The sequence below is a fragment of the Barbus barbus genome (assembly GCF_936440315.1).
Source record: "Barbus barbus genome assembly, chromosome: 35".
Classification (NCBI taxonomy): Eukaryota; Metazoa; Chordata; class Actinopteri; order Cypriniformes; family Cyprinidae; genus Barbus; species Barbus barbus.
Window position 1 is genome coordinate 20,863,498 of NC_136763.1, and position 13,308 is coordinate 20,876,805.

The window sequence follows — 13,308 nt, forward strand, 5'->3', positions numbered from 1 at the left end:
ATACCACAATAGGGAAAAACAGAAATGTGATTTTTCTTTTTCAAAATGGTCATTTTCAAGTCTTCTTGTGAAAAATAATTCGAGAGACTTTATGCATGTGATATGTATGTTGCCCTCACTTATTGCAACAATGAGAATAACTGCTTTCTCTAATGTTCAAAAGCTGAATATTTTGATCATTCAAGAAGACCAAGCCTATTGATACTGGTGGCACCCACCCTTCATCTACTTGTGTTGAACACCGTAGTTCAAATATAACAGAGAAGAAGAATAAATTGTAGATTATTGCTAATTTGGTGCAACATATTTTCTATTTTAAATAACATTGAATTAATATTAAAGATTAAATAACCAGCTGACATTGGCTGAGCTTTACTAATTCAGTTTGTTTTAAAATGTTTTACAGTGACGCTCTATTAAAAGCAACCTAAGACGTACAAAGATTACATAATTCATAAATGTCTGGTTCTGCATTATTTGAAGACATCCTTTGTGGCGTATTAACAGTTATAACAGCGTGACTGGGACACTGAAAAACATGCAATCTGACTGTTCTTTCTTTGTATTGTTTCATTTTGTAATTAACTTTGCTTTGTGCCTTGTACTGTTTATGGTTTCCAGCAAAAACTCATCACATAATTGCTTTTGGCTCCTCGTGATTATTGTTTTTATGCCCCTGACATCAGCATTTGTTCTGATTTAAATCTATATTTGTGAAAAGCTAAATCAGGCATTGTAATAATTACAGCAATTAAGACCATTCAGACTACAGTCAGAGGGGGAAAAAACATACAAACCTACCAGAAAAACAACAAAAATTGCGCTGAACACTGGGAGGCAGTGTTATACTTTTACATTTCGTGTTCACTGAACCCTCAAATCCCACATTTAGGTACAATGACAGTAAAAGTGACCTTGTAAATATGGTAAATTTCGATTCAAATGCAAATTTTGCAAACAGATGCAAGCAAATACAAGTAATGGATATCAAACATTTTTGACTCACTCCACACAACGTACAACATGGAGACATAAAGTACATCAAAACTCATATTTTATTTCATGTATAGCAATACAATTTACATATTAAATAACACTATAATAGAATGCTTTGATATAGCTTTCAACAAAAAGAAAAAAGAAAGAAAACCCCTTCAACAACAAAAAACAAAAAAACAAGAAAAAAAAAAAATCCTTTGTGTCTTATTCCAGATTAGAAAAAGTGGATATGATGGTAACACCCACCTGCTTTGTATGGGAAAACTTATTCTGTGACTTACAAGATCTATTCTATTGCACTTCTGGACAATGCAACAGATTTGATTTAGATTCAAAGGGGGGAAAGAAAAAAGAAATACCACAATCACTGCCTTAGTTTATGATTGTTGTGTGTTTGGAATGTGATGTCAGCCACCTTCTGAAGGATTTGAGGACAAAAACAAAACTAAAAACAAACAAAATTGATTCATATGAAAATATAACGTTTGCAATTATATGCCAGGATACAAAGCTCTTAGAGACTCATGAGTTAATGAAGCAAGAAATACATATGTACATTTCTTTACATGATAATGCAAATATGCTTGCAAATGCAACCCACAAATAATGCTAGATCAAGAAAAGGAAAAAGGGATCCCACAGGACAAAAATGTTAGAAATGATTTATGCAACTTGCAGCTCCAATTATCTTACATGATGCACAAGCAAAGTCAGAATATTACCCCAAATGTTGGAGAGATATGACTTCATTTTCCAGCCTCCTTCTTAGGAAAAACAAGACATAGTAAACCCCTTCAATGTGTGTCTTCTCCATCTCAACAGCATACCATTGTCGATCTTCCGAAAGCATTTCAAAAGTCAAACAAAAATTCAACAGCTTTCATCTTCACATCAAAAGAAATCAGTAATAGTGTACATTCTCATAACAACATCAAAAGAAACTAAACAAAAATAAAGGTGACCTTTCAGATAAACAAATGCTCAGCAAAGCAACTTAGACAAAAACAAAACAAAGAAACAAAAACACTAAAAAACAAAAATGCAAAACAGAAAATAAAACAAATAAACAATTGTTTTTCCAGTCACTACCAAAAACATTCCACTTAAAACGGCTTTAACCAATCATAAAAATAAAAACTTTCTCACGTTTCATGACTGAAGTGAAGTGAATGACAGTTGCAGTCTTTGGTAAAAATTAATGAATCACGGGTCCCCAGTTTTCGAAGCGATAAGACTGATTCTAATGTTTTGTTAGCAAGGCCTTTGTGCTGTATGGCATGAGACAACCGTTTATGATATTACAGTAACTGTTTTTCCTAGCAGTATCTGAGAATCAATGACAAGAAATGAGAGACAGTAAAAGAGGTCAGTTTAGTGAAGAAATGCTCGGACTGAGTCTACAAGCTTCTAGTAAAACCAGTCAATACCAAACACAACACACACCTATATCACACACACATACACACACCTGCCGAGGTGAAATGAGACTGTACAGAAGGCATCGAGAGACTACATTATTCTCAAAGTTATGGGACGGCTTATGTCAGTGAACCCAGGATGAAGTAGAGCAGTATAAAATTACAAAATGAAGTGGGCAGAGAACAGAATTAACTTCTACGTTATGAGTCGCATGGTATCATTACATGTTCAGTTGCACTCTCAAGTGACAAAAGTAGCAGCTTGCAGCATAAAGCAATGGAGAAATCAAACCAGCAGGGGGTGCTAGAGAAGTCATGGGCTCTGCGGATCCTTCGACCGAGATCAGAGACTGTGACGGCTGCTCGCAGAGACAGTTAACATTTACAAAAGCACAAGTTATCATGATATACGATATATTCATATATATTAAAAGCATACAAAAGTTCACAGTAGCTGTTTTAATACCACCTTTCGAAAGTAAATATGGGTTTAACTAAGCATAATGAGTAGATATACTATTGGGGGTGCGCGAAATGATCAAAGCAAACAAAAATCAAAACAAACATAATCCATATTGCTCATATAGTGTGTCATCGGTGAATCTGATGTTTTGTGGTGGGTCTTTGCAAGTTGGACATGGGAATAATCTCTTTTTCCAGCGTCTGAGGTGTGCGTGGAAACCATTTTTCGCTTGCGGAGGATATTTCTAAAGCTTCGGAGAGCGGCTTGGTTATGGAATGTCAGAATAAGGGCTAGACAGTGGGAGTTCTAGTGAGTGAGAGAGACTGACTGTGGTGGAGATGATGGAGTAGGCAGTAACACTGATATTTTCATAGTGCAAACTAGACAGAACTGTGTTTCGTTTTGTTTTGTTTGTCGTGAACTCAAAAACATCGGCGCAAATGTTCAGTAGGATAACATTAAGACATAAAATGGCGAAAAAATAAATATCAAAAACTTTTTATCAGTGTAAAAAAGTAATCAGGTTATTCTTTTAACCAAGAGTTCTGGCAAAAAAGGCCTCAGAAAAAGTCTGTCTTAGTCCTTGAAGTTTTACAAAGTTAGAGTAAGTGCCTCTTCGCGCCTCTTCGGGGGGCTTTAGACGAGCGACTCCATGCTTTCGGCCGGGTCCGATTCGTCAGACATGGCCACGCTGCCGTTTCTGTCCAGGGACATGGGGCTGGATCCGTTCTCTTTAGTGCTTATCAGGCTGAGCATAGCTTTGTAAAGGTACTGGTACTGTTCCTGAAAAACAGAGGTGGATATAAAACATGACTTCACAATAGGGCACAGAGGAATTCTTTGGATAAAAATTGTGTTATAACCAGAGACAAACAAACACGTGAGCGATGCCTGGCAATGCAAAATGTAGATATGGCTCTGGTGCCTCCTTCCAACTCCAGTCCAGTAGGTGGCAGGGCATTCATCTTTTATGTTGATGTGTAAAAGTGTCAGAAGCAGCAGGAGCACATTTCTATCACCTACTGGACTGGAGTGAGAATGGCTCACACAAGGGATCACATTTGAACTTAAAATTGATTCAGCATTATGGATCCTTTCACTAAAAATGCAGGAAGATAGATATTAAGGCCACATTTTATTCATTTGGTCTCTCATTTTAGTCATGTTGTACTAATTTGCTCTAAATCGGCAACAAATTGAGCTGTGGGTATGAACTCGTGGCCGTGTTTTATTAATTAGTTCCCATGTTTTAGTTGAATCGTAGCCACACGGTACTAACTTGCTCTAATTCAGCAACAAATTAACTAGTGCTGTCAAATGATTAATCGCGATTAATCGCATCCAAAATAAAAGTTTTTGTTTACATAATATATGTGTGTGTACTGTGCATATTTATGTATATATAAACACACACACACACACACACACACACATGCATGCATGCATGCATATATATTTTAGAAAAATATGTTATTTGGTCACATAACTTTTAATGTGACCAGAGTAACCTTATGGACTATAAACGCTTACAATGTCGGTAAAGACTCCTGGTCTCATGAGGTTGATCATCTTGGCCACCTGGTAGACCCCCACAGCCCCTTCACTCTCCAGCTGCTGTGACAGTGTGGTGAGAGCACATAACATCCCAGCAGACACTGCACCAAATCTGTCCACACACAAACATTACATAGCTCTATATGATAAAACATCTCTTAAAAGTCAACATAAATGCTGTTCAACTCATTTTACCTCTTGTAATGTGTCATATTTCAGATTGAAATATTACTCAAGAAGAAGAAGAAGAAAAAAGAAGGACGGGACTTTTATTTCTGTTATTTTATTCTTTGGGAAATTACTAAATTGTGAAACGTCGTATCTTTGTGACAGGTAGGTGATGGGGCAGGGTTAAAAAATTGGATTGGTGATGCCAGAACAGTGTTTTGTTAGTATTATTTGTAAACTATTATAGTATTTCTTAATGTTTTGAATTAGCTTTTTTATTTTTTTTAGTATTAGTTCATTTTAATTTTAGTAAATATTTGTTATGTGCTCTTGTCACTTGTATAGGTTTTTGTTATTTAATATTTAACTTTAATTCATTTTTGTTTCAGTTTACATTTTAGAAATGTTAGCACCTTATTTCAATTAGATGCCAAGGCAACATTTCAATTGTCTTCTAAGAGTTTGACTTTTTCATGTAATTTTATTTTATTTTATTTTATCGAAAATGCCAGGAAAAAAGCAGAGCAAGTTATAATTTATAATTTATATATTTTTGCTAACAGATTAAAAAGACAAATATATATATATATATTTCACCAAAAAGATCACGCAGCATAATACCAATAATGTGCATGAAAAAATATGTTTATATATTATTGTATATTTAAATAATATATTTAATATATGTATTTTGACTTCAAAGTAATTCTCATGAAACTAAAGCAAAATGTAATGTTTATATATTTAAATAAAATGGTTAATGAAAAGTAAATGTTTTGTGGTATCCCATCAATAGCAACAAAAATAAAATAAAATGTCAAGTCACTGGAATAATGTGGTTGTCATTCTTATTTACATAAAGTAAATTTACACACAGTCAATTTTATTACAAAACACCAAATTACAAAGTTCTAGCTTCATGTGGCACTGGTGCTTAATGTAAGAGAATGTTTTCTATTTCTTCTTGTACAGGCCATTTCTTTTTATAGATCTTATCTTGTGTTTTTGCTTCTTTCTCTGACAGTAGTGCAACATTTCCCTTCATAAACTCTATACTTAAGTCTATAGGAATAGAATTAATTACTGTTCCTACTGTTTGAGACCCTAAGTTGCTGTGATCCAATTAGCTTTAACGAGTATTCCTTAATATCAACAGACATTACTTTGCAACAAAACGACTAACAATGGCCCCTTCTTGTTTATTCATTATGTTAATGAGGCCTGATTCTCATCTGATAGACTAATTGAGCTTTTCAAAATGTGTAATGTTACTATGATATCACCCCTAAGAGGTTTCGAAAATATAATTAGCATCACGTTCATTAGAGCTAAAGATATGCTAGTCTGTCAAATGCTCCTCCTGCAGAGGATCGGCCGCTCCTGTCAAGCTATTTCTGCGCTCACAGTCTCCCTAGTGTTCGATAGAGAGCTACTTCTGTCTAGAAGGAATCCGAAGTCTTTGTTGTCTAAAATTGAAGGTTTTTTGTTGCCACTCAGTGAAAATTGAAACTGAATTGAAGCCTCCATCGAATCTCTAGAATGAGCTGAACATAAAGGATGGCCAAAAAGCTTTGAGAATATATAAGGCTGAATTTGGCTCAATTTGCATACTGTTTTAGGTACAAAAAGTATGTATTGGCAAAGCAAGTCACATGTTTCAGTTCTACATACTATATCAGATGGTTGTCATTGAAGTCATTGAACCAATGTTTATCTAAGTCAAATTGTACATTTTTTTAAATAAAAGAGCATTACTCACTCGTCATGCACTATAGTGGGTCCATCTCTGGTCATGGCCTCTTCTTTGATGACGTTGATGAGCTCAAAGGTGCTGCTAATGGGAGCGTCAGGGTTTGGCCATTTTGGGCACTGAAAATGACGAACTTCTAAAACATAATCATCCTAAAAAGTAAAAGAAATGGAATAAAATAAAAATAAAAATAATTATACAATTTATTTAAACCTACAAAATTAGAATATAAACATGATTATAATTACTATAAACTTTTATATAAACTACATATATAATCTATTTATTTCTATACTGTACTGTACACAAATTTGGGGCCAGTCATTTTATTTATTTATTTATTTTAAAAGAAATTGCATTTATTCAGCAACAATGCATTCAGTTGATCAAAAGTAATGACATTTGTAATGTTACAAAATATTTCTATTTAAATAAATGCTGTTTTTTAACTTCCCTTGCATTAAATAATCTTGACTTTTTTTAACAAAAATATTAAGCAGCATTAAATAGAAAACATTAATGTATAATAAGAATTTAAGAATTAATAAAAAATGTACAAAAATGTTTTTAGAGCATTACATCAGCATTTTAAAATGATTTATGAAGAATCATGTGACACTGAAAACTGAAGTAATGATGCTGAAAATGATTTTAAACTCTAATAATAGTTCACAAATTTAATACTGTTTTTACTGTACTGTTTAGCTCTTTTTCTTTTAAATAAATACAGTCTTGGTGAGCATAAAACACAAAGAAATCGGTACCCAAACTTTTGAAAAGTGTTGTATATATTAAATATAATCTCCTTTTTGCTTCCTTAATTTGATCCTTTCTCTTAATATAATTATCCAATAACATTAAATTGATTAAATATTTATAATTCATAGAAATTATGGTCCCACTTTATATTAGGTGGCCAAAAAAGTTGAGAATCTCCTACAAAAATAAGTTGAGAGGACTCAAAAATCTGCTGAACCTGGTTGCCTTATAATTTTAAGTTGGCTCAACTTACAGTGTAGTAGTTAAGGCCACCTAATATAAAGTGGGACCGATATTATCTTTAAAATTTATTAAATTAATTAATTAAAAAGTAGCTAACAAAATATAACCTAAATTTATATAATTCATTATATCTAGTTTTAATTCAGAAGTTTACAATCAGACATTTGTGGCCATATTAGATGAAATACACATAATTAATTACATACTATATACCGTTTGAATCTAAATCTTTCCCTCTAAAGACACAGACCTGTGTGGCCTCTAGGATGAAGTCATGAATGATGATTTGCTCCTCACTGGAGAGGCAGAGTCTGTCTTTACTGATAAGAGTGACTGTAAACGCCTCACAGTTCATGGCTTCCTCTCGACTCGGCCAATACACAAACTCATCCTCCGCCTGCGGGAAAAGACGTGAGTGAACATCAATGCAGAGTAATTAAAGGCCTTCAGAAAGACTGCCGCTCTCACAACCAATTCACGTAGTTCACTGCCCACAATAACAAGACAGCGGCTGACCTTGAGGAGCACAGCCTCTTAACGTTAACTTGAGTTTCCCTCCTTAGAGGCAAGACATCACTCAAGACAAACAGGAACTTCGCACATGGTCTTGAATACCCACCAGGCCCTGGTTGTCTGGTAACATGACGATGATTTGAGCATTGTGGTCCCAGATCATCCTCCAGAAATCTTTAGTGGTGTGAGGCAACGGATGCTGGGTAATGATGAACTCATTGCTCCGGTAGTAGCCCTAGTAGTAGAGCGGAAACGTATAATAAACAAAAGCAGCAATCAATTAGGCTTTCAGTATACAGCAGCATCTAGATAAGTGACTCAATTTATCCTCACTTTTTAGTTAGTTAAATTCAGTTAATTAAATAATATCCTTAGTAGTATATAAAAAAGCAAAATGACAATGTAAAGTTTGTGCATAATTCCATAATGGCTGATTCTCATTGACCTGTCATCTTTAAACCACAAATAAAACCCTTTAAACTATTTGAAAAAAATGCACTGGTGCACAGGTGCTGTAAAACCAAAATTACACAAATGTTCACTCTCATGACCATAAAGCAGACGTTTTCCCCAGAACACTGAGTGCTAAAATCAGTACAGGTTAATGTTTAGTTGTAGTGGGGGTGTTGGGAACTCACCATTATATAAGATGCATTGATGTAATCAGTGCCTTTCATCCCAGGCAACGGTGCGAGACCAACACGTGCTCTTTCCGCTGAAAGGGACAAAAACAGCCAATCAGGACACAGAGTAAGAGAGCAGGTCAGTGATGTGATCTCATTAGCTCAAACAGTGCTGCAAGCACAGTTGTGAAAGCTGTGTTGCAGTTTGGATACTAGAAGAACTGTCATAGAAGTCCAAGGTATGTGAAAAAAAGCTAAAAATAGCTTCACCAGAAAAGAAAATAGCCACAGCGCACCACAGTAAACCATAACTACATTAAGTAATTTACATTTAGTCATTTAGCAGACACTTTTATCCAAAGCGACTTACAAATGAGGACAATGGAAGCAATCAAAATCAACAAAAGTGCAATGATATACAAGTGCTATGACAAGTCTCAGTTAGCTCTGTTTTTTTTTTATTATGTAATAAATAAAACAGAAAACAGACTAACTACTCAATAATACACAATAAATACATTGGATGTGCTATTATATTTTCATTAGGTTATGTTACTCACATGGGACAACAGAAGAGTTGCGGTTCTTCTCCTTGTTGCATTCTTTTTGAGCACTGAAGCACTCCACAAATCTTGCATTGCACTGAGTCACCAGCTGAACATAAAGTAGAACTAATTACTTTTTCTTTATTTCAAAGTAGTATGATACATCACATAAGACGACCTGTCTATTGACAAGGTTACAGTCTACCAAACTGCAGGTTAAGAACAGTCTGAATTTCAGGGCTCAACAAAACAAAACAAAACACAAAGCAAAACAAAACAAAACAAACCAAACCAAACCAGAACAAAACAAAACAAAACCAAACCAAACCAAACAAAAACCAAACCAAACCAAACCAAACCCAAACCAAAACAAAACAAACCAGAACAAAACAAAACAAAACAAAACAAAACAAAACAGAACAGAACAGAACAGAACAGAACAGAACAGAACAGAACAGAACAGAACAAAACAAAACAAAACAAAACAAAACAGAACAGAACAGAACAAAACAAAACAAAACAAAACAAAACAAAACAAAACAGAACAGAACAGAACAGAACAAAACAAAACAAAACAAAACAAAACAAAACAGAACAGAACAGAACAGAACAGAACAGAACAAAACAAACCAAAACAAAACAAACCAGAACAAAACAAAACAAAACAAAACAGAACAGAACAGAACAGAACAAAACAAAACAAAACAAAACAAAACAAAACAAAACAAAACAGAACAGAACAGAACAGAACAGAACAGAACAGAACAAAACAAAACAAAACAAAACAAAACAGAACAGAACAGAACAAAACAAAACAAAACAGAACAGAACAGAACAGAACAGAACAGAACAAAACAAAACAAAACAAAACAAAACAAAACAGAACAGAACAGAACAGAACAGAACAGAACAGAACAGAACAGAACAGAACAGAACAAAACAAAACAAAACAAAACAAAACAAAACAAAACAACAAAACAAAACAAAACAAAACAAAACAAAACAAAACAAAACAAAACAAAACTGCAAATCCAGGAAGGAAATATGCCCTGCAGTTGTAGCCCTCCAAATAAAATGAAATGTTGATTTATATTCAGGTACTGAAGCTGAACCAAAAAGAACCATAAAAAGTGAGAATTTCAGGGCTCAATAAAATATTTTATAAACTCATGAAACTCAAGCAAGCCACATATCACACATTTTACCCGCACAGAACTTGTCAAGCTTGGGTTGTAAGTCACAGTGTCCTAACTGGGTATGAAATGATAAAGCAACAAGCGATAAAAGTGAACCAATTTCAATATTTCAAAATTCTTCTCCGCATAAATATGCATTAAAAATCAAATCTCTTCTGATATGCTGACAATGTGTCATGCATTGCTGTTCTGCAATCAGTGCTGGCAGACAAATTGCTTGTCGAAATGACTTTGCATAAGGAAAGAGATAGTCCCCACCTTGAACTGCTTCTCCAGTCGTGTTTTGCCCCCTGGGCCCAGCGTCAGGATGTTGTTGACATAACTGTGCAGCTGACTGGAGGGCACCTCTGTTTCCTTCCCAAGAATGGCTTCCATCAAGGCATCGTGGATGAAGATATACTGCTCCTAAACACACAGAGACAGAACATCAGAGATGTAAAGAGACATGCTAGATAATACCAACAAACAGGACAGATTTAGACTGGTGGCTCACCTCCGTTTGGACCAGGTAGTTTCTCTGAGTTCGTATATGTTTGAGGAAACCCAGCACATTGACTGAGCCTTTATCTTTCAGTTGCTGTAGCATGCTGTCAATCACAATATAAGTTCCTGTCCTGCCCACGCCAGCACTAAAGAAGACACATTGATAACATATAAAAGAGTTTGTTTATTGCTCTCTTTATCAAATCAGCCAGTGGAAGTGTGTGCTTTTTTACCTGCAGTGTACAAGCATGGGGCCCATCTCTGGAGTCTGTGCGGCAGAGGACTTCCTGACAAAGGTGAGCACAGGTAACGTGTATTCAGGGACACCCATATCCGGCCACTGAGTGTAGTGATACTGCAGAACTGTTCTTTCACTCTGACGTCCCTTAGTGTTACCCTTCTGACCCTGCAAACACACACACAAATAGATGAAAGCTTTACAACTACATATGACCCTTCAACATAAAAGGACAAAAAACTAAAAAGAAAAGCAAAACAAAATAGCAAAAGAGCAAAAAAGCAAAACAAAGCGAAACAACAAAAAGCAAAGCAAAGCAAAACAAAACAGCAAAAAACAAAACAAAGCAAAGTAAATTAAAATAAAGCAAAACACAACAAAGCAAAGCAAAGCAAAACAAAACAGCAAGAGAAAGCAAAGCAAAACAAAACAAAACAAACTACAGGGACTGGCTTTCTTAACCCTGGCTTCATTGTAAATTGACAATGATTGCATATTTACTGAGCCTTAATATATTTGCAATATTTAACGCATGTATATATATTTTTTTACTAGTGATAATATTCCACAAGTCAATTTTAAGACTTTTGTTTAGCTATATTTGAGGATATTTTCAGAAACCCTGTTCCTGACAAGTAGAGCAAGGATTTTTTTTTTTCTGAAAAAAAAAGTACACACTCAAATGCAATTGTATCTCATGGTGAAGAAACACAAAAACACATGAGTAATCCCCTTATCTTCACATAACCCTCACTTGGCATCCAAATTTACAACACAGGTTTGTGATAGTGCTGTACAGAAGCATGTCAGCTTTCTATTTTTCAAAATTTTATTTTACCATATATTAGCATACAAGAGTATTTCCTTGCTGTAAAAAAGTGGCACCTAAACTCATATCTAAGTGGCTGCTATAAAAAGACCCTTATTTCTTTGCTGCCAGTGGCCTTGGTAAGGCTCTATGTATTATGAAAGAGATTTAGGGAGAGAGCAGATCACTCTCACTGACGCTGTGAAGGCCAGGACCTTGCATAAGCTTCTTAAGATTTTTTCCTCTGGCTTTTAATGCTTAACCCTGCCACAATCCTTCTCCCAGGTAAAGGAAAGCAGGTCAAACCATGCACAATGACTGTGTGGATCATTTTATGAAATGGTGCCTTTTCAAGTTTGATGAGGTGATAAAACAAGTTTTTATAAAACAGTCTCAATTATAAAACCTGAATAATTAAACAAATATATAGTCTAAGTTTTTAAGATCTACACTACTGACAAATAAAACAAAACATACATGAAGAGTTTTAACAATACATATTTGTCAACTAAAATCTACATATACAGCATCTAAAATTATATAGAAAAAATATAGGTGAACTTCAAAAAATGGTTGAAAAATAAAGAAAATGTAAAAAAAGTTATTGGATTTTTGTTATATTTTTTGTTACATTAACGAATAATAAAGGTTGGCACCCGCTATTCATTGCTAAAGTCATTTCTAACACATAAATGTTATATAATGGCACCTGTTTTGTTGAACGACCCATTTTCATTGTGCGTTTATTGGTTTAATGTTGTTGGTCATTAGCTGGCATTTAAAAAATAACATACTGAACAGAACTTTATGTTATTTCCTTTTTCACAGTAGGGTTAATTTGTTAATGATGTTCTTTTGGTTTAATTCTGCAGCAATAGAGAAGCAGAAGTGTAAGGGGAGAAATAAAAAAAGGTGTTTACCTTCTTTACTTTGGTGTTTCTGATGGTGAAGATGCGGAGTGTGTAGCATGCCATTACTTTGGTTCTCTTCAGAGTCACCACAACATTACCATATTCCTCGCTGTTCTCTGTCGGCCAGTACTGGTCGCATTTTCTCTGTGAGACGCACACAAAAAGAGGACAAAGTATGAAGAGGTCATATAAAACAAATGATTATTTTATAATTCTGAAACTGTAATGGTTGTGATGTTATAACTCACTCTGCCTTTCTCCACCAGGTTAGTGATCATGACTATAATGCCGGTGTTTTGTTCCCACACCATCCGCCAGAAGTCCTCAAATGTGGACTTGAGAGGACCCTGAGCTGCGATGTAGGCCTTGGGTTTATTGTAACCCTGTAGAGGATAAAGATACAGAAATATACATCACATAGAGTCAAGGCATTATGTTTACAGAAGTGTGTTCTGCAGTAATCACTCACATCCACATAGTTGGCATTGATGTAGTCACTGTGTTTAGAGTCTTTTCCTGCCAGAGGCCTGAGCTTCACTCGACTGTGGTCATCTGGAGGAAGAACAAGAGATAGCCAGTGAGATTCACGTCTGATGTCTGAGCTACAGTTGGGTACAAAACTGAAAACCTGGAATTC

The 13,308-nt window shown here is 34.9% G+C and overlaps 1 protein-coding gene across 1 annotated transcript in view; it reads right to left on the reverse strand.

The window, feature by feature from the left end:
* Nucleotides 1-1,036: 1,036 nt before the first annotated feature.
* Nucleotides 1,037-13,308, reverse strand: part of LOC306854847 (receptor-type tyrosine-protein phosphatase gamma-like) — a 274,645-nt gene continuing 262,373 nt past the window's right edge. Inside the window, exons 17-29 of the mRNA XM_079393096.1 lie at nucleotides 13,141-13,223; nucleotides 12,920-13,054; nucleotides 12,681-12,815; nucleotides 10,948-11,120; nucleotides 10,725-10,860; nucleotides 10,490-10,636; nucleotides 9,051-9,144; nucleotides 8,506-8,582; nucleotides 7,974-8,102; nucleotides 7,605-7,751; nucleotides 6,362-6,504; nucleotides 4,411-4,546; nucleotides 1,037-3,663 (exon numbers count right to left, since the gene is read on the reverse strand). Coding sequence (XP_079249222.1) covers nucleotides 3,517-3,663; nucleotides 4,411-4,546; nucleotides 6,362-6,504; nucleotides 7,605-7,751; nucleotides 7,974-8,102; nucleotides 8,506-8,582; nucleotides 9,051-9,144; nucleotides 10,490-10,636; nucleotides 10,725-10,860; nucleotides 10,948-11,120; nucleotides 12,681-12,815; nucleotides 12,920-13,054; nucleotides 13,141-13,223 — 1,682 coding nt within the window. The 3' untranslated portion in view covers nucleotides 1,037-3,516. The remainder of the gene's footprint in view (nucleotides 3,664-4,410; nucleotides 4,547-6,361; nucleotides 6,505-7,604; nucleotides 7,752-7,973; nucleotides 8,103-8,505; nucleotides 8,583-9,050; nucleotides 9,145-10,489; nucleotides 10,637-10,724; nucleotides 10,861-10,947; nucleotides 11,121-12,680; nucleotides 12,816-12,919; nucleotides 13,055-13,140; nucleotides 13,224-13,308) is intronic.